At 40.4% G+C, this 21,988-nt stretch overlaps 1 protein-coding gene across 1 annotated transcript in view; it reads left to right on the top strand.

The window, feature by feature from the left end:
• The window catches only part of AFG2A (AAA ATPase AFG2A), a 701,600-nt gene that overhangs the window by 615,478 nt on the left and 64,134 nt on the right, over nt 1-21,988 (top strand). The window contains exon 15 of the mRNA XM_077279095.1: nt 16,602-16,766. Within this exon, the coding sequence (XP_077135210.1) occupies nt 16,602-16,766 (165 nt within the window). The remainder of the gene's footprint in view (nt 1-16,601; nt 16,767-21,988) is intronic.

Here is a 21,988-nt window from a genome sequence, read left to right on the forward strand (position 1 = left end):
CTTGGAAAATTCTTCCAGTTCTGTGAGATACCTTTGTCTTTTTGCATGCACTGCTATTTTGAAGTCTAGCCACAGATTTTCAATGATGTTTAGATCAGGGGCCATTGTAAAACCTCCCTCTTGCGCCTTTTGAGGTAGTCTTGTTGTAGGTTTTGACTTGTGTTTAGGATCATAATCCATTTGTAGAAGTCAATCTTTTCAACTTCAGCTTTTTTACAGATGGTGTTATGTTTGCCTCAAGAATTTGTTGAAATTTCATTGAATCGATTCTTCCCTCTACACGTGAAATGTTCTCCATGCCATTGGCAGCAACATAACCCCAAAGCATGATTGATCCACCCCGTTGCTTAATGGTTGGCGAGATGTTCTTTTCCTGAAATTATGTGCCCTTTTTTCTCCACACATATCTTTGATCATTGTGGCCAAAGAGTTCTATTTTAACCTCATCGATCCACAGGACTTGTTTCCAAACTGCATCAGGCTTGTTTAGATGTTCTTTTGCATACTTTTGATTCTGAATTTTATGGTGAGGAAACATGAGAGGTTTTCTTCTGATGACTCTTCCATGAAGGCCATATTTGTGCAGGTGTCTCTGAAAAGTAAGACAATGTACCACAACTTCAGAGTCTGCTACATCTTTCTGAAGGTCTTTTGCAGTCAAGCTGGGGTTCTGATTTGCCTCTCTAGCAATCCTACAAGCAGTTTTCACTTAAATTTTGCTTAGTCTTCCAGACCTTATCTTGACCTACACTGTTCCTGTTAACTGCCATTTCTTAAATACATTTCCAACTGAGGAAAGGGCAGCTTGAAAATGCTTTGCTATCTTCTTATATCCTTCTGCTTTGTGGGCCTCCAGCATTTTCAGTTTCAGAGTGCTAAGCCGCTGCTTAGAAGAACCCATGGCTACTATTTTTTGGCACAAGGTTATAGGAGGCTGAATTTTTATAAAACTGGGAAATTTGCACCACCTAGCCTTTCCTAATGATGACAGTGAACAAGCCATAACTCTACTAGGCTATTTATGGTCCATCTGAAACCTTGGTCAAAGTTATCTGAACACACAAATTTCCAAGGGTGCTCAAACTTTTACATCGGCCCATTTTTATTTTTCATATTTTTTAAAATATAAAAGTTGAAAATAATATATGTATTTTTTTTGCCTACAAAGGAAATGTATTATCTTTAACTTTAGGCTTTTTAGAGATCATTTCGTCTTCAGCTTGCTTAGTTGTTCACAATAACAGTAATTTTGACCAGGGGTGCCCAAACTTTTACATGGCACTGTATATAGCTGGCAGGGAACTGTGGATTGAACAGGAAAGAGGCCAATGCCAAGTGTAGAAAGGTTAACTTAAATCTTAAATCTTTGGAAGCAAATGGGGAGACATTGTCTGACTACTTTTTATTCGCTTGCACATACAAAAAATCATCAAGGGAATAAAAGGAAGTAGGTGAGAAATGGATAGTGGACAACCAGCTAGCCATACAGCTAGTTCAGACTAAATGAGGTAAAAGCGAGGAGCTTTTTGCAACATTATGAGTTGCCAAATTTTGTTGACTCATTGAATGCTATTTAATATAAGAGAAAATGGCAAGAGCGTAGTCGCACTCAGACTTGTGCTTAAATTGAACCTATGAGAAAGAATGTCCCTAGGAAATCTGATATAAGCAGGATATGGCAGGGTGACATATTTCCAAGTATACCTAGTCCATCACTATCTGGCGCTGCAGTGTGCCTAAATTTAGACTTTTACTCGAATGCAAATTAGGCATTCAAGTATTGCGGGGTATTGACAGTGAAGCGCAGCAGCGATGTCAGTCAGCAGTTCCTCTGTCTCCACTGTCAATCAAGAAGTGTGGGTGGTGCTGGCAAGAAGAGGAGCCGAAGACTGCAAGTGAATTTATATGTCTTCCAATGAACTTGTGAGCCTAACTTACATATGAATACAATGTGACATTCAGGAACAAAAGACCCCTGGAGGAGGAAAGTCTTATATTGCAGGACCTTAGGTTTCTTTGGGAAATTATTTCCGACAGGTACCCTTTAAATTGGCAAAAAAGAAATTGCCAACTGAAAAGACACCAGTATTACAGAAATCGGATGCAGATCTGACATTGGGACCCTGACTGCACCTTGATACATATTACCAGTAACCAGTGTCTCTGCTCTCCCTTTTTTATCATTTACTAACCTTAGCACTAAAGTGATTCACAATTAGAATGGTGACTGAGTTGGAACAAAATTTCCGCTTTGTGTTTACGTTTTTCTATACAAACAAGTTCAAGGTCCGCAAAGTCACCTTTTACACTCCACAGTAGTTCTGCAAGAAACGTGTCCAGGCTCTGCTGTATTTCATATGCTTTAGCTTGTTTTCCTTCTCTCCAGACGTAGGATACTTGTATTACATGAGACATTCAGCTTCATTTTTGCATAAAACTAAACGTTGTGAATATGTGAATGAGAGCTATGTGGGAAATGTACTCCTTGCCCTATCTGGATGTCTCCGGCTTCCCCACCACTATCTCTATGTAAATTCCTAGTATTACTGAGGCGCTAGCTCATAAAGATGCAACTGCAGTTTCCTCGAGTTGCTGATTGTAAAGAACTAATTTGCATTCACTGGAGAAGCCGTTAAGGAAGAGAACCAAAAATGTATTTAAGGTGTAAGGTCTCCCCCTTCCCCATTAATAATCGACTTTTTCCATGCCGCGTTCTCCATACATTCTTCTCTGAAAGCCTGAGCCTGTTTTCCTTTTTTTTTTGGCACCGCTACCTGTATTTCGCAATCAAGGGGCTTCCTTGGTAACTGCATCTGGCTGTTCCTTAAGATTTTTTCAGCACTGAAAGGAAGGAGGTGATGAAAAGGATCTCCTCAACTCCATGGTCTGGTTCCAGCGACTTGCTCCAGCTTGCCCTCCTCCTCCTATACACTGCCTGGCTCTTGGCAGCCCTGTCTAAGGCATTACATAAGCATGTTTATTCTTATTCCCTACAGCTCTTCCTTCATTGTTAACATGAAAGTGAGAATTTCCTTAATAAAAACAAAGACAAAAATAATATCTTGATTAAGTTATAAGCCCACTGCTCTTGCACGAAAATAGACTTTAGCATTTGGTGCTTTCAAACATTCTGCACGTCTTCCTTTATACTGTTCTACTCTTGTCATGCTAAGCTTAAAGAGGGCAGTCACGAATAAATGTGTAGATTTATGCAAATTAAAATAGAAATGACCCACAGCAACTGACCCTTATACCCACGTATGCAGATACATTGCCCACGGCTTCCCTAACACAGCCTCCTATTAGCCCAGCTACATCTGGACCACATTTATGTCCCACTTGTTCCTACATCTCCTAGTCTTTGAAAAGGGTGCTTCGTTATTAAAAGGACCGTCATGACTTGAAGGGAATCTGTCAGCAGGTTTTTGCTATAAAATCTAACATCAGCATGATGTGGGGACAGAGACCCTGATTCCAGCAATGTATGATTGTTTATTGGGTGCAGCAGTTGGAATAGTATCACAGTTTTGTCTGTTGTACATTGAGCTGATTTGTTGAGCTGTGTATAATACTGTCTGCACTACAGGTTGCTGTGTAAGTTGTATATTGACAGAAAGCAGCTAATCCTTCCTAGGGGTGTGGTTGGACCAGAAGGCATGAGACATCTAGTCCTGTAGTGATAATCTCCTGCTGATAAAATACCGAAAGAGCAAAACAAAGTCCACTAAATGATACATTGCTGGAATCAGGCTCTCAACCTCTGCATCATGCTGCTCTCAGATTACAGAGCAAAAAACTGGTGACAGATTTCCTTTAAGTGATGATATATTGATTTATTTTAATATTATCTTGTTATAGGATCTGGTTGAATAAAGAGCTCATTATAATAAGCATTAGGCCAGGGCCACATGGCCGTCAGTTCTCTGTTGCAAGAAAATCGGGTGATTATGTTAATCTTACTGTGCTGTGATTCTCTCGCATGAGAGAATCGTATCACAGGTGGAGAGAAGATGGAGAACTTAGTTTCTCCATCTTCTCCATTATTTCTCTGTGCGTACATTGGACTGCACTTGGATGACATCCAAGTGCAGTCCGATATTTCCCTCGCATGCATAGAATTGAATGGGTGTGTGCTATTCGATTATTTTCTCATGCTGAACTAGCATAAAACATCGTATAGCACTCGGCCGTGTTACACACTGGTGTGAGCGATCCCTTACAAGTAAATACAATTCTGCTTCCTTAGAGTATTGGCAGTTGTAATTCGATTGTCACTTCCAACAAATAATTTAAGGGCTCATTTAGACGTCAGTGAGTTTTCTCGAGTGCAAAGAAAAAATGGCTAATTTTCAGCAGTGTTTTAGATCAAATTTTTGTCAGTGTTGGTCAGTTTTCACCATCTGTTTCATTTTTTTTAGTTAGTTTTTGAGAAGTTTTCTAAAGCTTCTCTTATGAAACAAGCATGAAAATTGGACAGCACACGTATGGCATCCAAGTTTTTTTTTTTTTTTTGCAGTCCTACAGAATTCCATCTGTGACTTGGATCAAAACCTGACATGTCTCCAAAATTTGGTGCGGACCACCTGGTCTGCAAAAAAATACAAGAACATGTGAACGGCCTGATAGACTATACTGGTTACGAGTTCTATTTGTAAAAAAAATCCTCAGACGTAGAAAACTGGTCTGATTGTGCCCTTATTTAGACAAATATTTGCAATTTTGTGATAACACCAAAAGTCTAGTAAGATTCAAAACCTCATTCTAGAAATTTTGCAGAAGAACCTTTGAAAGAGTTATCCTTAAGTAACAATGATTTCCTGTAACAGTACACCTAGAATCTGAGGATTGCTATTACCATCCCATCATAATGTCTTCACTGTAGGTGCCTTATGAATTATCTCTATTGGAGAATCTCTCAGATATAAAGGTGGGATCACATACATAAACTAGGTTAGCAAATAGTGCAGTCATTTGCTTCATAGACCTGTCTAATGCAATCAGGTTGGATTTTCCAAAAATAAAAAAATTATTTCAAAACATCCATAAATATCTAGATGTGTTTTGTGATGTTCTACAACCTTGTTCTCTGCCTAATCTGTTGATAACTTGTCTTGGTCTGGATACTTTTGAGCGTGGCTTCTGGTAAGTTCTTGGACTGTGAATTGCCTTCATAACACAGGAAAGTCCCCTACTGTTCCCTGACAGCTATACTGTAACTAATGGAGGTTGAGTAGAGAAAGAGCCTGCTGCTTTAGCTTAGAAGGAAGGGGGCTCGGTGACATAATAATCCTGAGACGTGTATTTAGTATTCACCTAAAAATATATTATTTCGATAAAAATAAAAACACAAAAATGTTGCTTTGGCTCAGTCTGGAGATGATTCATTAAGACTGGCATTTCGTACACACGTCTTAATGAGGAGAGTGCAGGAATAGGATGTGCCGAATTCACTAAAGGCTCATGCAACCTATTGGATACAGGGCTTCTTATCCATACAGTGTGCCTCCATGCGCCTTTCCAGAAACGTTACTCCAATCAGAGACTGGAGTAAGAGATGCTGCCACTTTCCATAAATGTGATAGGCGGGCGTAGCCACACCTCTTCCTTCTCCCCCGCACCGCCTGTTTTGGCAAAGCTGCTTGAAAATTGCATGAAAATGCCAAAAGTCGCAACATTTTTGTTTAAAAGTATTTTCGACCGGTTTCCTGGCATAGGCACTTTGTATCAGCCCCAATGTGATTCAGAGCGGATCCGGCACCTTCATTCTATATTATTTATGGGGATGTTACTCAAACTGCTCTATGTCAAAACCCACATCTTTTTTATAATTGTCTGTTTATTACACCTGCACAGTCCCATTAATGTGCTTCTCATTAGCAGTCCTTTGCAACTCCTTCATGTAGCGGATTTTTACAGTTTCAGCCCATGGCTAGTGGAATCTCTCGATCATTAAAGTCTTTAAAAGCTAAAAAGTAAAAAAAAATGAAAAAGATATTATTTAAAACTGAGACTACCCAGTCTCTTCAGAATGTTCTTGTCATTATACAACAATAATATGTGATTTTAGTGGCTTACCTATATAGTTTGCCTGTATGATCTTTCACTGGTAATCTAATCAGCCGGTGCTAATATGATGGACAAGAAATGCAGAAAGAATACAGCAGCGCAACACAGATATTGTTACAGCCCGTAGAGTTTTCTCTCCGAAAAGAGGCAGATATTTTTGGATGAGAACCAACTTTTTTTTTCTGTAATGTCATATTGAGGTTATCAAATAACATCTGTCCGAAATACCATAAGCTCTGTCATCCATCTGTTGCCGCAGTGGCATTTTCATTCAAGTCTCCAGATCTTCAATCTACTCCCCTCTTTGGTCCCTCCTGCAAACATCTGCCCTATCTCTGAAATTGTATGAAAAAAAATCAGGTGGAATGAAGTGGTTAGAAAAGCATCTATCAACACATGTGGAGCCTGCCAAGTCAAGTATTTGGGTTGGAAGTCATGCCTTCCCAACTGCTTGAAAACAGGAAGTATCTCTGTTAAGTGATGGATAGCCTTACTTTGCTGAGAGTTGGAAAAAGAAAAAAAAGAGAAACCTCTTACATATGTGCTGCACAGTATAACACCACACCGGTACCGTGATCTACCGTGATGCAATAAGATTGACGTTGACTATTAGAGACTTGTTTGCCATAGCAAGTCGGGAATGCAAAAAAAATTACCAAACAATTATTTGAAATATTATCGAAGAGCTGTGACCAGCCTTACCTAGGGTACACTGAAAACCGGAGAACTTATGCTGATGTATATATATTGCAATATACAGCATTCTAAATTATGGGAGTACTCATGACCCCATTGAAGCGCATGCATTCTTGAGACATAGACACTTTGCAAAGAAAGTTAAAAAAAAGGTAAATATGACATATAAAAAGCAAGTTGGATCTGGCAGGAATCTGTAGCCTGATGGAGTTTTGAGAGATGAGCTCAGTTTCGATCACCACTTGTAATGCAAATGTAGGTGCTGAAGTCAGTTTCAGACCTGAAATAACCTTAGCTACAAGTTCTTGCAGAAATCAAGATGCCTCATAAGAGGAAGCATTCCAAGATTCTGTTTTACTTTCAGAAGGCAGATGAGGCACACCGGCTTTCCTTACAAGCCTCTGCATGGACCTAGGGCTCAAGCAGTTCCAGTTCGTTGTTTCTGGATTGTGTTTTGGGCAGCTACACATTGGAAAGGCGACTATCTTGTAGGCTTAGGCCCCGATTCATCAAGACTGTCTGTCCTGATGAAGTTTGCGCTGAAGTGAGGTGTGTCAAATTGGTTAATAATGAATGTGGCGCATCTTTCAGCTGTGACGGACTAGTGTGCTTTTTTTGTCGTAATTTACTTCACCTTTGCAGTTTAAATTATGATGAATTTGTAGGGCAGGCTTGGCCATGCCCCTTCCCAACCAGGCTACACCCACATTTCAAAAGGTTGGTGGAGCTGGCCCTGGACTGTAGCAAAAAAAAGCACCGAAGGCTGCACTTTTTTTGCGCAACTAATGATTGCGCAAAACTTTGGTGACATTTCAGGGCTTTTACCTAGAAATCTGCCATAAACTGCTTGCTTAATCTGCCCCCTAGTGCCATTTACTAAAATTAGTACACATGAGGAATGGAGCGGTTTCCTCTTACAGGCTACTCTCCCTCAATTTGAGCAAGTGTTGGGGGGCACATGATCATCATATAGGCAATTCCTTAGGGATCTCTTCAGCCTTGCTTCTAACATCAATACTTGACAGTGTAACGTACATTCCCCTATTAAATGTTTGCAGTGGTAGCTTCCACCAATAATATGATTGCTGTGGGTTTACAAAGCGGGTACACAGGTGACTGATAGTGATACTTTTAAGAAATGGGATTGTCTTAACTGGACAAAATATTTTTAATTCATTCCACTGGGTTATCTGTAGACCAGCTAGTGATTATGTTGGCCTCTTAACCAAGTTTGAAGCATTGTCTAATGAGTAATTACCATCGGAAGCTCCAGTTTTAACGCCATCTCACCATAAACCCTCTGAAGTATGAAGACTACAATTTGTCCGATGCACACATCAAGAGTAATGCATTTTTGCTTGGCAGACGCTTGATAAGAAGAATCCAAGAAAAATGCTGAGAGGACATTTCTTAGAACAGGCTATATTAGCGTATAGTAATACTCAGTGCATTAGTAAGACATTCAATATTTCAACATTGAATCCCAAATGGGGCCAGTATTGTGTTTTTTTAGGAACATTAAGTCTCTGGAGTATGTGAGGATAGACTGAAATCAGATGCAATCATGTTCCAAGAGCAATTTTGGTAATTTATCTCCGTTACCTGCATAAGCTGAGAACTTGCTTTATGAAGACAATATGCAGACGGTATTTGTTTTCCCTAGAAAAGAGGCCCCAGGAAGGACAGCGAGCTGAACACAATCATGCTTTCTAGGGGATTAGAACTGCGGGGTCTGGATGTAGAGAGGTCTTGGAAGCAGAAAACACCAAATTCTCCGTGAATTGTGATGTTCAACTAATTAGAACCAGCTTATAGCTCTGCATTTTATCCTGATGTCCATCTTTCTGTATATTGGGGTGGTTTATTCTCATTATTTAATTGTGCATTAGCTATTACAAGAAAATCTCTTGTGAAACATGAAATATTCATATTAAGTGAATGTTTGGGCAATATTGTGAAGTTTATGTGCGCTTTTCTATTCCAAGTTACAAAGTCTTTCTTCTTCACGTTACTTGATGTATGTGTGATAGATGCATGGCTATAAGAACAGAGCTGATTACATTGATTTTCATCTATACTGCTCTACTGTGGCAATCTACTGGGGCTAGTGATGAGCGCGTGTGCTCGTTACTCGAGTTTTCCTGAGCATGCTCGGGTGTTCTCCCAGCATCTTGGGCGTGCTCGTAGATTATGTTTGTGTCCCCACAGCTGCATGATTTGCCGCTGCTAGAAAACCTGAACACATGCAGGGATTACCTGTTTGTTAGGGAATTCCCACATGTATTCAGGCTGTCTAGCAGCCGCAAATTATGCAGCTGCGGGGATTCAAACATAATATACGAGCACGTCCAAGATACTCGGAGTACACCCAAGCATGCTCGGGAAAACCTGAGTAACAGGAACACTTGCTCATCACTAATTGGGACTGATGGTAATTATCTGAGAAAACGGAAAATAATAAAATAATAACTTTTTTACTACTTACACACTTAGTTAAATGGGCATTCTGGGACTAACATATTGATGACCCATCTTTAGATTAGGTTATCAATATTACATTGGAGAAAGTCTGTAACCTGAAACTGTACATTGTTTAGTGGCCACTCTCAAATGAGCAGGTGATAAGGTGCAGTACCCAGGTGTGGCCACAAGGCCATGTACAGAGCTGTGTTGTTCCATTTTCATGGATTGTTTACATCTGGCCAATGCTGGCGCAGACAACCACTGATTGGTTGGGGTGCCAAACACTCATTGATAACCTGTCCTACTGGATAAGTCCTTAATATGATAATCAGGGACGACCCTTGCAAGGACAGGATCATTGAATGTGCCTATATTTTTTATTACTGCTTTTATCTTGTGCTGCTGATGATTCGGTAAAGAATATTTAAGCGTGTTGGGTGATGTTATAGATGTAGTGATTAATACATAAAATGTACCCTTCAATGGCAGTATGTAAATGTATGATGGAAGGAGAAACTAAATTGGATCTGAGCCTTTTGTTGGCTGCGCACGTAGGAAAGATTTCCCAATGTATACCTTTGGCGGAAAAGCTCTGGCCCATAGGGTCCATTATAACAAAAAGTTTACTGTATAAAATACTTTTTTCTCGCTAATCGTCTGTATAGGAAAGAACAGTCTGTTGCGCTTTTCAATACAGTTGAAGAAGAAAAATACTAATGTGTACCACCTTCATAGATGTCAAAAGGACACCTGTGGCCTGTATCCGGTAAATAGGCCCTATGGGAGGCATTTACCAAATACTGTACATCCAAAGCTTTTCCAAGCATAAACGCTAAATGTAGGGCTTTGACGCAGTGTGTAAAGAGTCGTATGTGTTATGTTTTGTCCATTTGTATTCAGTGAGATATGTAAAAGTGGGAAATATGTAGACCATCTAATTTTACGTGGAGCCTATTCCCTGGAAAACAATCCAGGAAAGAGAGGCCTCCGTGATGATATTATCAACTTTTCAAAAACCATCTGTGGGATATTTAAATTCATCGGACACTCAAAATGGATTACTGTAGCTATGCACAAGGGGATAGGGTTAATGGAACAGACAGATGTGTGAGAGCCCAGTAGATAGCTGGGGGATTTCCCTTTTACTTAACACAATCTTCTGTCTACATTTGGCCAATAGAGGCTTGTTAGTGCTCAACCACTTGGCAAAGACTTGGTTTCCATTGTGGCTAAACATCACTCTCACAAACTAACAAATGGCAGATGCTTTTGACTAGTGAAGCCCTAGGGTTCAATCTCGTCAAAGAATTAGTTTCTATCAGTGTAACATAAGCCACAAGTAGTTTTGTTCAATTGTATTGGCATAAAGTAAGTGTTGTGGTTATTCTTCTACTTAGGGAAAATATTTTATGTGTTTTAAGGGTGATTTGACAAAATTTTGAATTACTTGCAATTTTTCTTAGCCATGCAATCAAAATTTATATTTGAGATTACATTGTAGAATAAAACACACAGTCTGGATTTTTCAGTGTTGCAATACGTAGAATAAGCCAGGTTTGGCTGATTATCTGTATTGCAACTTTTTTGTTAATACTTTATGCCATATTTTGCTGCTTGAGAAGAGATTGGGGAGACAAACATGCGCAATAGGGTGTTATCCTATCCATGTAATAGTGTTATTTGTTGATGCGGCAGGGCTCAATATATAAATGTAGCTGCTGCTTCTCCGCAGGTTGAAGGGTCTAACTTAGAAATCAATAGTAGGAGATGCTTGTGTGCTGCACTGCCATTCGGTATGAATTAAGAAATATCCAAGGAGTCCAAGGTATTGTAAAATAGTTGCGGTTTTAATCTCAAATTGTTTCAAAGTATCCAAAACTACTTCATCAAGAGAAATCAGACAAAGTAACTTTCTGTGGTTTCTCTTGATGAAGTAGTTTTGGATACTTTGAAACATGTTGAGGTTATAACCGCAATTATTTTGCAATACCTTGGACCCCATGAATATTTCTTAATTCATACAGACCAGCAGTGCAACACACCCGCATCTGCTACTATTGCTTTTGTGCTTTATGTCACTTTAGAAAGGTCTCACATGGCTATAAAGCATGGACTGTGCTCGGATCACAATAATCGGCTTCACCACCTGGTTTTCTGACCCTAGTTGACTGCATGATAGGCATATATAAGGACGTTTTCTCAGGAGAGCCTGTGAATGGGCTGGGTATTGCAATAGGAGCACTATCAGTGTTTCACAGATGAGTGAAACCGGCTTTATAGAGTTTACTAATTTGTTGATGGAGTAGCAACAGGATAAATCGTATTGATAAGTCTAGTAACTCTAGTTGAAGCGTAAGGTGTAAAGGTGAGGCGTAAGGTAAGGTGTAAGGTTGAGGTGTAAATTTATTCTTTAAGGGGTTGCAAAGAACTATGAATAAAGGGTCTGACGTTCTCACGCCAGTCCATGAGCTGTGCCTGGTATTGTTGTTCAATCCAATAAAATTAAACAAGGATACGCTGCAAAACTAGACATTGCTCTTGGACATACAAAAATAGAAATTATCATGGAGAATTTTCATCAAGAAGTTATAATGATATTGCCCCGATTTCTTCTTTAGGGATTAGGTATTTTTTATGTTTTTAAAGGAATTGTCCTAGGTTACGTGAACATGACCTCACCTTTGTAAGACCTATGGCATTGTGCAGTCCTGAAGAGTGGGACCCAATTCCAGTGTATCCTAATCTAATAACATTATATAACTGGACCATGTGACTAATCTATGCAGAATTGTTAATTCTGTAATTTACACTGTTTATAATAAATTGTTATTGTGTATGTGCTTTTTGTGTTTGCAAAATGTGGACTGATGGAAATGAAGGAAGAAAACAATTTTTGGAGGTTGGCATGTCAGAGGTGCTCACTTCCAGAATTGGTGCCATGTTTAAGTAAGGGTACATAGAGTACAGAATGAGTAAGTGATGAGGTCACTTCTGCTGAGCTAAGTACACAAGAATGGCTTTTACCTGCTTGAATACCATCTTTTAGTCTAAGACGCCTTTGTTCTTTATGTTCAACAATATTACATATGTGATGTCAGAAACAGAGAAAGGATATATATTTGCATGCCAGCAACCCCCAAGGGCATCTTCATTCACCTCTGAGAAGAAAATCTGTTAGATGAGCCTGACAAAAGAACCCAGAAAAGTTTTGCTATGTTTTACGACGTAGAAAATGAGTTCAAAGGCGGATGGCTGACTTCAGCCTGCATATGAAGGGCTCTCTGTGAAAGGGAGTGCAAACTGTTTGTATTAATACCAGCAGAGCGAATCTTACTGAAACCCGAGACAGCAGCCTCTCAGACCTGTCAGAACATATTCCGAATTTTAGCAGAGCAGAAATATGTAGGTGTCCCTGGTAATGAGAACACTCCGAGGATGCTCTGATTTCAGTCTTGGCCAATGCAAACAAGTGATGGAAACAGTCAGGAGCAAGGACAAGCATCTTTAGTTGCTTGGTGCATTCATGTTATTTATTGCACAGTTAAAAAGAGTTATAAAAGGTCAAAGGCAATAGTTTCCAGCACAACAGCCTTTATAAAGATTCATCAGGAAGGGTGTTAGCTTTATTGGTGCCTTACAGGAAGGAAGGCTCTTTCCTTCCATTTTTCTGCATGACTTTCACTGACATGATGAAGGTGGGAAACTCTTATTGGCCACCAGCCCAAGGCAAGCATGCAATATTTTTGATTGATGGGAAATTATACTACCCATGGGGGCACCTGGAACACAACTGTAGCTTTTTTACTTACTTCCAAAAAATGAATCTGATTTGCTTGTTCAGGGTCACGCATCAATGCATACATCAGAATTAAGCTTAGTAGTAAATATCCTACATGATCTCACAAATTTGTGAAGAGCCGCCAGCTTATAGTTTATTACATCAGCCTGTGATATTCAACAGGGGAGCAGGCAACAGACCCAGGGTCTCCGTAAGAGAGTGGTCTTTGGGCAATCTGAAATGGTCTCTTCTTTGGTAGTGTTGAGTTTGCTGGAGATACCTTTGACCACTCCTGACTTGTCTATGTTAGACAAGACAATCTCTACAAATATCAATTTTGGATGACCTTTTCTCATAGCTGTGCATTGTGCCATACTCATTATCCCCTGAATATTTTTGAATAAATTGACATCTAGGTGTTGCCATTCCCTGTGTCCCTACACTGTCTACTCCTGTCAGCACTGATTGGTCACAGTATGTGGGACACACATCAGGCAGTAACACCCAGTTTATATATTTATAAATTGCTAGGAAGAATAATAGAGGAACAGTGTAAAACAGCGAGATCTGAGAAAAGATGCTCCAGAGTTATGGCTGGGTTTTTACTGAAACGGACATGTCAGACGAGATGACAAGTCGTCTTTAAAGAGCACCAGATGCAGATTCATGATGCCTAAGCAATGGGCAACACAAATCAGACACTTGTGCGTTATTCTGACTATTGGAGCATGTTTTGCTATGAAATTCTGCAGTGTTTGTTAGACAATCCATGCATGTGTGGCGGGTGTCTTTAACAGCCATGAGACATGCAGCCCCGGGACTCGAACATATTTTCGGGCACGCCGAAGACACTCTGTTAGCACACGAGCATTTACGGATCACACCTTATCTGAGTATGTTCGCTCATCACTAATAGTGAGTGGTGATGATTGGAATATGAAGTACATAAATGTAGACAGCAGCCTTATACAAGCTGCTATCCAAAGAGTCAACATACAAAAGATGAGGACCAAGACATTCAGTATTGTCCTACTTACTTAGTGATCTCAGATTACCTGTCCGTATAGTCCACATGCATTATTACATACTGTACATCTTGTGATATTGAGCAAAGTCACATGGGAACCAGTGGGACTGTCATGCCGCCAAATTCACCATACCCTTACAGCTGATGTGGGGGTGGTGCATTGCATACTATGGTGCCAAACATTATGTAAGCAATTCCAGCAGAACAGCACCACTAGTATAATATTTAAAAAGGAGAAAACACTGAAGCAAATTAATTTCATAGCGTTAGATCCCCATAAATGTATTTTGTGCATTCTGACCATTTGTGTATGACTAGTACAGCCTGTGTATGCTATAGACCAGTGTTTCTTAACTCCAGTCCTCAAGACCCCACAACAGGTCATGTTTTCAGGATTTCCTTACATAGGGATGGAATTAATGCTTGAGCAGGTGATGAAATTATCACCTGTGCAATACTAAGGAAATCCTGAAAACATGACCTGTTGGTGGGTCTTGAGGACTGGAGTTGAGAAACACTGCTATAGACCATAATGGTGTAATCCCAATGGCTCGACTTGGAATGTCCAACGATAACTCATCATTTCCATGAGAGCGGCTGTAAGAGATCATAGAGCATAGAATATCCAGTGATCTAGTGCTCCTCATAGCTCACCATCTCACTTGGCATTTATCCGAAGTCTGATTGCTGGGGTATTTTACTGAGTCAAACACATGGGCAATATTGAATTTTTAAAATTTATTTTTTAGTGTTTTTTCCCCATTGACTTGGAACTGCTGGCTTATTTAAATACCATGTCCTTGATCAGAAAGCAGTGTCATCTCTGAGCATGGTTATGTCTGATATTGCCTCTCAGCACCATTCTTTTGTGTGGGAATGAACTGCAATATGTGGCTCAGGCAATAGACAGATATGACATAGCACATCTTTCTTCTAATCCTGGAGAAAATTATGCTTGTCCAGTCAATACATTTTTTTTTTTTTTTTTTTAGAAAAGTCACAATGGTATGAAAACACTACCCAAAACAACTGATTCTCCCAAATCCATCGCTACTTCCACCCCAACACTTACTGGGTCCCCACTAGTATTTACTGCCTGGTGCCAGTCACTGGCTGAAGTGGGGCACTACTGCGGCAAGTGATTGGCTGAATAATCACGTGCAAAGGAAAACCAGCAAAATGTCAGTGCAGAGGTGACGAATCAGCAAGGATAATATTGCTTATTTGGCCACCCTGACCATTTAAAAAAAAAATTGGGGGCTTGACAACCACTTAACATTTTAATGTTAAAGTGATATATTTATTGTATTAAAGCACCATTCAAGTTATTTCTATAATTATTTTAATGCTGGAGTGGTGTCAGCCACCATCTTCATCTGTTATCGTTGTTGCTCTGGTCAGTCTTCTGCAGATTGTGACCTGCCGGATCGCTCCAGTGTTTGCTGGGTGATCTGGAAGTCACTGCTCAATATAAGTCTATGAGAGCCAGAAAAAGGCCAGAATGAGGCCCTCATTTACTTACACTGAGAGCTTGTAACCATTACCTCTGGATTATGGTCAGTCAGAACATGCAGTCACAAGATGGTGGTGAAGGATCAGAGCGGCGCTGGTAAGAGCTGAAGACAGACCTACTATGTATAATGTTAGGGTTAAGGAATAGTGATGAGTGAATATACTCGTCACTCGAGGTTTCCCGATCACGCTCGGGTGTCCTCCGAGTATTTTTTAGTGCTCGGAGATTTAGTCTTTCTTGCCGCAGCTGAATGATTTACATCTGTTAGCCAGCATAAGTACATGTGGGGATTCCCTAGCAACCAGGCAACCCCCACATGTACTTATGCTGGCTAACAGATGTAAATCATTCAGCTGCGGCAAGAAAAACTAAATCTCCGAGCACTAAAAAATACTCGGAGGACCCCCGAGCGTGCTCGAGAAATCTCGAGTAACGAGTATATTCGCTCATCACTATTAAGGAACTTAGAGTAGTACCACCACTCCAGCGCTGAAATAAAAACAAATGTTGGAGTGGTGCTTTAAAGTACTCTTGAAATAGTTGGGAATGAATACGTTTTGTACATCTTTGTCAAATTTGTGACGCTTTACCTAGTGTTACCTGGCACTGATCAGCTATGGCAGTAGTTTCATAACCCACTACATAGAAACCACAATTGGATTCAATTGTAGGAGTCAATGTGGTATGACATGGCCTATATGTAACAAGAGCAAAATTGCAATCTATTTATTATGCTGATGGTTAGATCAAAGTTGCTGGACTTAATTTTGAAATAATGTGTCTGGCTTTATAAATTTATCATGCTGTGACGTCAGGTCTTCATCTCTCTCCATTACGTCTCAGCAGTGTATAGTAGTGATTCTGAATCAGCCGCAGAGATTTGTGCTCTCATGGTCATTTATATCTAGACCATTCTTACTAGTTTTTGTTTATTTTTAAATACAATTTGCGCCAGGACAACAATCAAAAAGTTGTGTATATAATGGTCTAAAAATGTACTAAGGAAGAATTCCGTCGTGAATATAAGAAGATTAATTTCACATTTTCTCCTCTTTCAGGCTCTTATGCGTCCAGGACGTATTGACAGAATCATTTTTGTGCCATTGCCGGATGCAGCCACACGGCGGGAAATCTTCAGGCTTCATTTCCAGAGAATGCCTATTGATAATGAGGTCAATCTAGATCGTCTTGTGTTACAAACTGAGAAGTATTCGGGAGCAGAGGTAAGCATGGACAGATTGGAGTAATTATACTCACAATCAACAAAGATTTCCATGTTCCTTGTGGAGCATAATTTTGAGTTTATATTTCAAGCTAATGAGGGACTTTGTAAATAGGTTTCCTTACTTGCCTTGTACTTAACCTGAGAGCACTTCATATAATTCTCATCCGGTGCCTTATTCGGAATGGTGGAAATGTAATTGGGTAATGGAGTGGTTATTAAACTACACAGTGTGAGATGCACCCTATTTCTTGTAACCTGGAAGAACAAGATGGCACCTGACTTCCAGCTTAGGATCTGGTAGCTAATTTTTTCTTTTAACAAAAGATTGGACATGGGCTAACTTTGAGCAACAAAAAGAACGAATAGATGGAGTTCCAGACACTTTAAGGGGGTACTTTGTAGGGTCAGGAATAAAATGTTCACCAAAAATGTGGTGCTTTGGTTTATTTCTTTTTGATCTAAGCTTGGATTACAATTCTTCACTCATATTTGTGGGTTTAAGAGAAGGCCGGATGTTGGATGCTAGTGGTACCCAAAGGTTTACCTTTCTAGTGTTGACACACTTGCTGTTCTGCAGGCTCCCAAAAAATTGGCTTTAGGTGTGTGTCATACCAAGGCCAGTTACTTGCTCGGTTAGGCAAGGCCAATGAGATTGTGCATTATTACTAGTGATGAGTGAATATACTCGTTACTTGAGATTTCCCGAGCATGCTCGGGGGTCCTCCAAATATTTTTAGTGCTCGGAGATTTCGTTTTTCTTGCCGCAGCTGAATGATTTACATCTGTTAGCCAGCATAAGTACATGTGGGGGTTGCCTGGTTGCTAGGGAATCCCCACATGTACTTATGCTGGCTAAATATTTCCAGAAATTATGGATTTGCCATATCGTGGACACCAACAGATCACAATAGACACCAGTGAGTGTAATAGGATGCACGGGGTTATTTTATAGTATCTGTTTCTTACAGACTGAGCCTCAAAAAGCAGATGTGAACTCGGCCTAATATAAATGGAATAAAGTCATGGAAATGTATTAAGGCACCCAGACACATTAGCTCAAAGTCAGCCGAACCTGCCAATGTCAGTGAGTTTGTCCACCAGTCTAATATGCATGGAGTCCCCCTGACACTCACCTCATAGATGATGTAAGGTGAGAGATTTTCAGTGGCCGATCCTTTTGTTTTCCCTGGAGATAGCACTCTGCCAGAGAAGACTAGCAGTGGTTCTCTTGTAGAGAACACAAGAGCAGTACCCAAGCTGATCGTTCCTCTGTATGGGAAAGGCGGGATAAATCATTTCGCTGACTGTTATCAGATGTGTATCGGGGCCCTTAGCTATAACTTAGAACAGATATTGCCATTTGGCACAAAGAATCAAAATCGTGCTTGGTTTACGTCAGTCAGTTGAGTGTAACAATGCCTCTTATTAGCATGTTTTTATTCTACAGGTGTTTGTATGTAAATTTATTCAGACAGGTTTGGGCTTCAAACCTGACGTAAATTGGCAGACAACTTATCCTTTACTATTCGCTAAAGGCAAGCCGAGCAATAACACCACCATCCTCCAGAACACTGTGTGCTGCCTTGACTCATACTCTGTCGCCATGCCAGCTATTTGGATGTGGTGGGAAGCCATATTACATTCCAGACTACTACATAATAATACAATTGGTCCCAGATCTGTGTTGATTTGCACAAACATGGTGTCTTTTTGTCAGATTGCTCTCTGTTTGCACTTTGCAGAAGTGTATATGTATTGGATAGTGGCCATTCATAGTCAGTGAAAGCATTGTTTCTGTTGTGCATGTTCCAAATCCATTAATCTCGGCAGCTGACAAAATCAGCAGTTCTCGCATCTGATTGAAGGCTCTATGAGTGCGGTGTTTGTGCATTGTGCTGAATGTCCAGCCTTCCATGTTTTACTTATGAATGTTTTGTTTGTGTGGGAGACCCATCCACTGCTCTCCGCACATTCCAACTCACGTCTTTGTTTAGGAAAATTCCGAACAGGCTTTGTATCTGATCGCAGATGGATCATTCTACCCCTTTTTCAGTGTGGACTTAGGAAGTGACTGTGCTATCTTGTGTTGTATTGGATATGTTTTATTACAGCCACAAAGATAATCCATGCCTGTAGTTGCATGTGCAAAAAACTGTGTAGCTGACTTCTACACTAGTTTTTTAGAAGAGGTTGTGTCAATGGTAAAATTATTTGTTTAGGATAATCTACTTGTAATTCAAAGAAAGCTCCTTGGTATATTATTATTGATTATGGAACAGACTTACCTTTGTGTTGTGAAGCTACATAATGCAAGTATACATAACCATATGTTCTAATCATCATCACAACATCCACCAGCAGTGTTTTATATAGTCTCACTGATCTAACTGTAAAGAAGCCTTTCTGAGCTAATTCTGTAGACACAGCAAATGCTCTCTTGTTATACCATTGCACTCATTCTGGATTCTCTCAGGGTTTTGCTGTGGATTCTGCACTTAAATCCTAACTGAATCTTCTGATATTCTGCAGTGTACGTACATAAGAGGTTTTTAACTCCACACGTTAATGACTATGGATTAGTGCCTTTTAATTACAGTGGTGTTTATCAATCTATGTATAAGTCCACTTTCACAACTGCGGCAGAAATGTAGTCTCAACTTTCGGGCACAAATCTAATATATAAAGCTGAATGTGTGTGTGTGTGTATGTATGTATGTATGTATGTATGTCCGGGATTGGCATCTGAACCGTCGCAGCTACAGCCACAAAATTTTGCACAGTCACACGTCTGGACCCCGAGAGCGTCATAGGCTATGTTGTGAGGTGAAATTTTAACCCCGCGCTTTCCAATTCACCAAACAATTTTGCCCCTATCGACATAATGGGGAAAAAGTGAAAGGAAAAGTGTTGGAGGCGTCGCAGCTACAGGCACAAAATTTTGCACAGTCACACGTCTGGACCCTGAGAGCATCAAAGCTATGTTGTGAGGTGAAATTTTAACCCCGCGCTTTCCAATTCACCAAACAATTTTGCCCCTATCTACATAATGGGGAAAAAATGAAAGGAAAAGTGTTGGAGGCAAATTAACAGCTGCCAGATGTGAACAAGGGGGACTTAAAGAATGACAGCGATGGCGCCAAAGAGTATATACTGTACAGTTGCTAAGGTGGGGCCCCAACATGGGATAATCACCACACCACCACGGGGATATGAACACACACACAAAATGCGCCACATACTACCACGTGCTCGAACACATATACCACCCTCAGCGCACATTTCACCACACATACACCAACCTCGCCACATAAAAGTAGAAACACAAAAGTCGCCGCTCAAAACTCGCCACGCGCAAAACTCTCTACATGCAAAACTCGCCACACGTGCAAAACTCACCTCATGGAAAACTCGCCACACGCAAAACTTGCACACGCAGAAAAATTGCCACACGCAGAAAAATTGCCACATGCACAAAAGTTGCAACACATGCAAAAGTTGCCTCACACAAAACTTGCACATACTCAAAAGGCACCACACATAAAACTCGCCACGCGCAAAACTCGCCATGCGCAAAACTTGCTGCACACAACGCTAACCTGTCACATGCAACTCGACACACAAAAAGTTGCTACACGCATGTCGCCACACAAAACTCATCTCACAAAAGTCCCTACATGCATGTCGCCACACGCAACTCAACACACACAACTTGACACACGAAACTCGCCCTAAAACACACACAAGTCTGGTATTATCCTTCAAAAATAAAAATCTGATTAATAAGCAGACAAACTACAAGAGCAACAAATGTACCATATAGGAATCCGGCAGCTGTCAGTCACATGACCAGTCTATTATGTGTATGTGTGAGCTAATATATACTGCCAGGGGGTGGGCTTACTGTTGGCTGGGGATTTATCAGGCTGCCATTTTAGCTTACAAATACTGAGGTAAAAATACTGACCAAATAACGTGTGAACGAGGTCTAATACAGGAGGAGATGACATACAGATATATACTATATACAGGAGGAGATGACACACAGGTATATACTATTTACAGGGGAGATGACACACAGGTATATACTATATACAGGAGGAGATGACACACAGATATATACTATATACAGGAGAGATGACACACAGGTATATACTATATAGAGGAGGAGATGACATACAGGTACATACTACATACAGGACGAGATGACATACAGGTATATACTATATACAGGAGGAGATGACACACAGGTATATACTATATACAGGAGCAGATTACCTACAGGTATATAGTATATACAGGAGGAGATGACATACAGGTATATGCTATGTATAGGAGGAGATGACATACAGGTATATACTATATACAGGAGGAGATGACACACAGATATATACTATATATAGGCGAGATGACACACAGGTATATACTATATACAGGAGATTACATACAGGTATATCTAATATATAAAGCTGAATGTGTGTATGTATGTATGTGTGTATGTCCGGGATTGGCATCTGCACCGTCGCAGCTACAGCCACAAAATTTTGCACAGTCACACGTCTGGACCCCGAGAGCGTCATAGGCTATGTTGTGAGGTGAAATTTTAACCCCGCGCGTTCCAATTCACCAAACAATTTTGCCCCTATCTACATAATGGGGAAAAAGTGAAGGGAAAAGTGTTGGAGGAAAATTGACAGCTGCCAGATGTGAACAATGAGGACTTAAAGAATGAGAGCGATGGCGCCAAAGGGTATATACCGTACAGTTGCTAAGGTGGGGCCCCGACATGGGATACTCACCACACACGGGGATATGAACACAAACACAAAATGCGCCACACACTACCACGTGCTTGAACACATATACGACCCTCAGCACACATTTCACCACACACACACCAACCTCGCCACATAAAAGTCGAAACACAAAAGTCACCACTCAAAACTCGCAACGCGCAAAACTCGCTACATGCAAAACTCGCCATATGCAAAACTAGGCTCACGCAAAACTCGCCACACGTGCAAAACTCACCTCATGGAAAACTCACCTCATGCAAAACTTGCACACACAGAAAAATTGCCACATGTACAAAAGTTGCACCACATGCAAAAGTTGCCTCACACAAAACTTGCACATACTCAAAACGCACCACACATAAAACTCGCCACGCGCAAAACTCGCCATGCACAAATCTTGCTGCACACAACTTGCTACACTAACCTG

This window comes from Ranitomeya variabilis, chromosome 1, assembly GCF_051348905.1.
Source record: "Ranitomeya variabilis isolate aRanVar5 chromosome 1, aRanVar5.hap1, whole genome shotgun sequence".
NCBI classification, from domain to species: Eukaryota; Metazoa; Chordata; class Amphibia; order Anura; family Dendrobatidae; genus Ranitomeya; species Ranitomeya variabilis.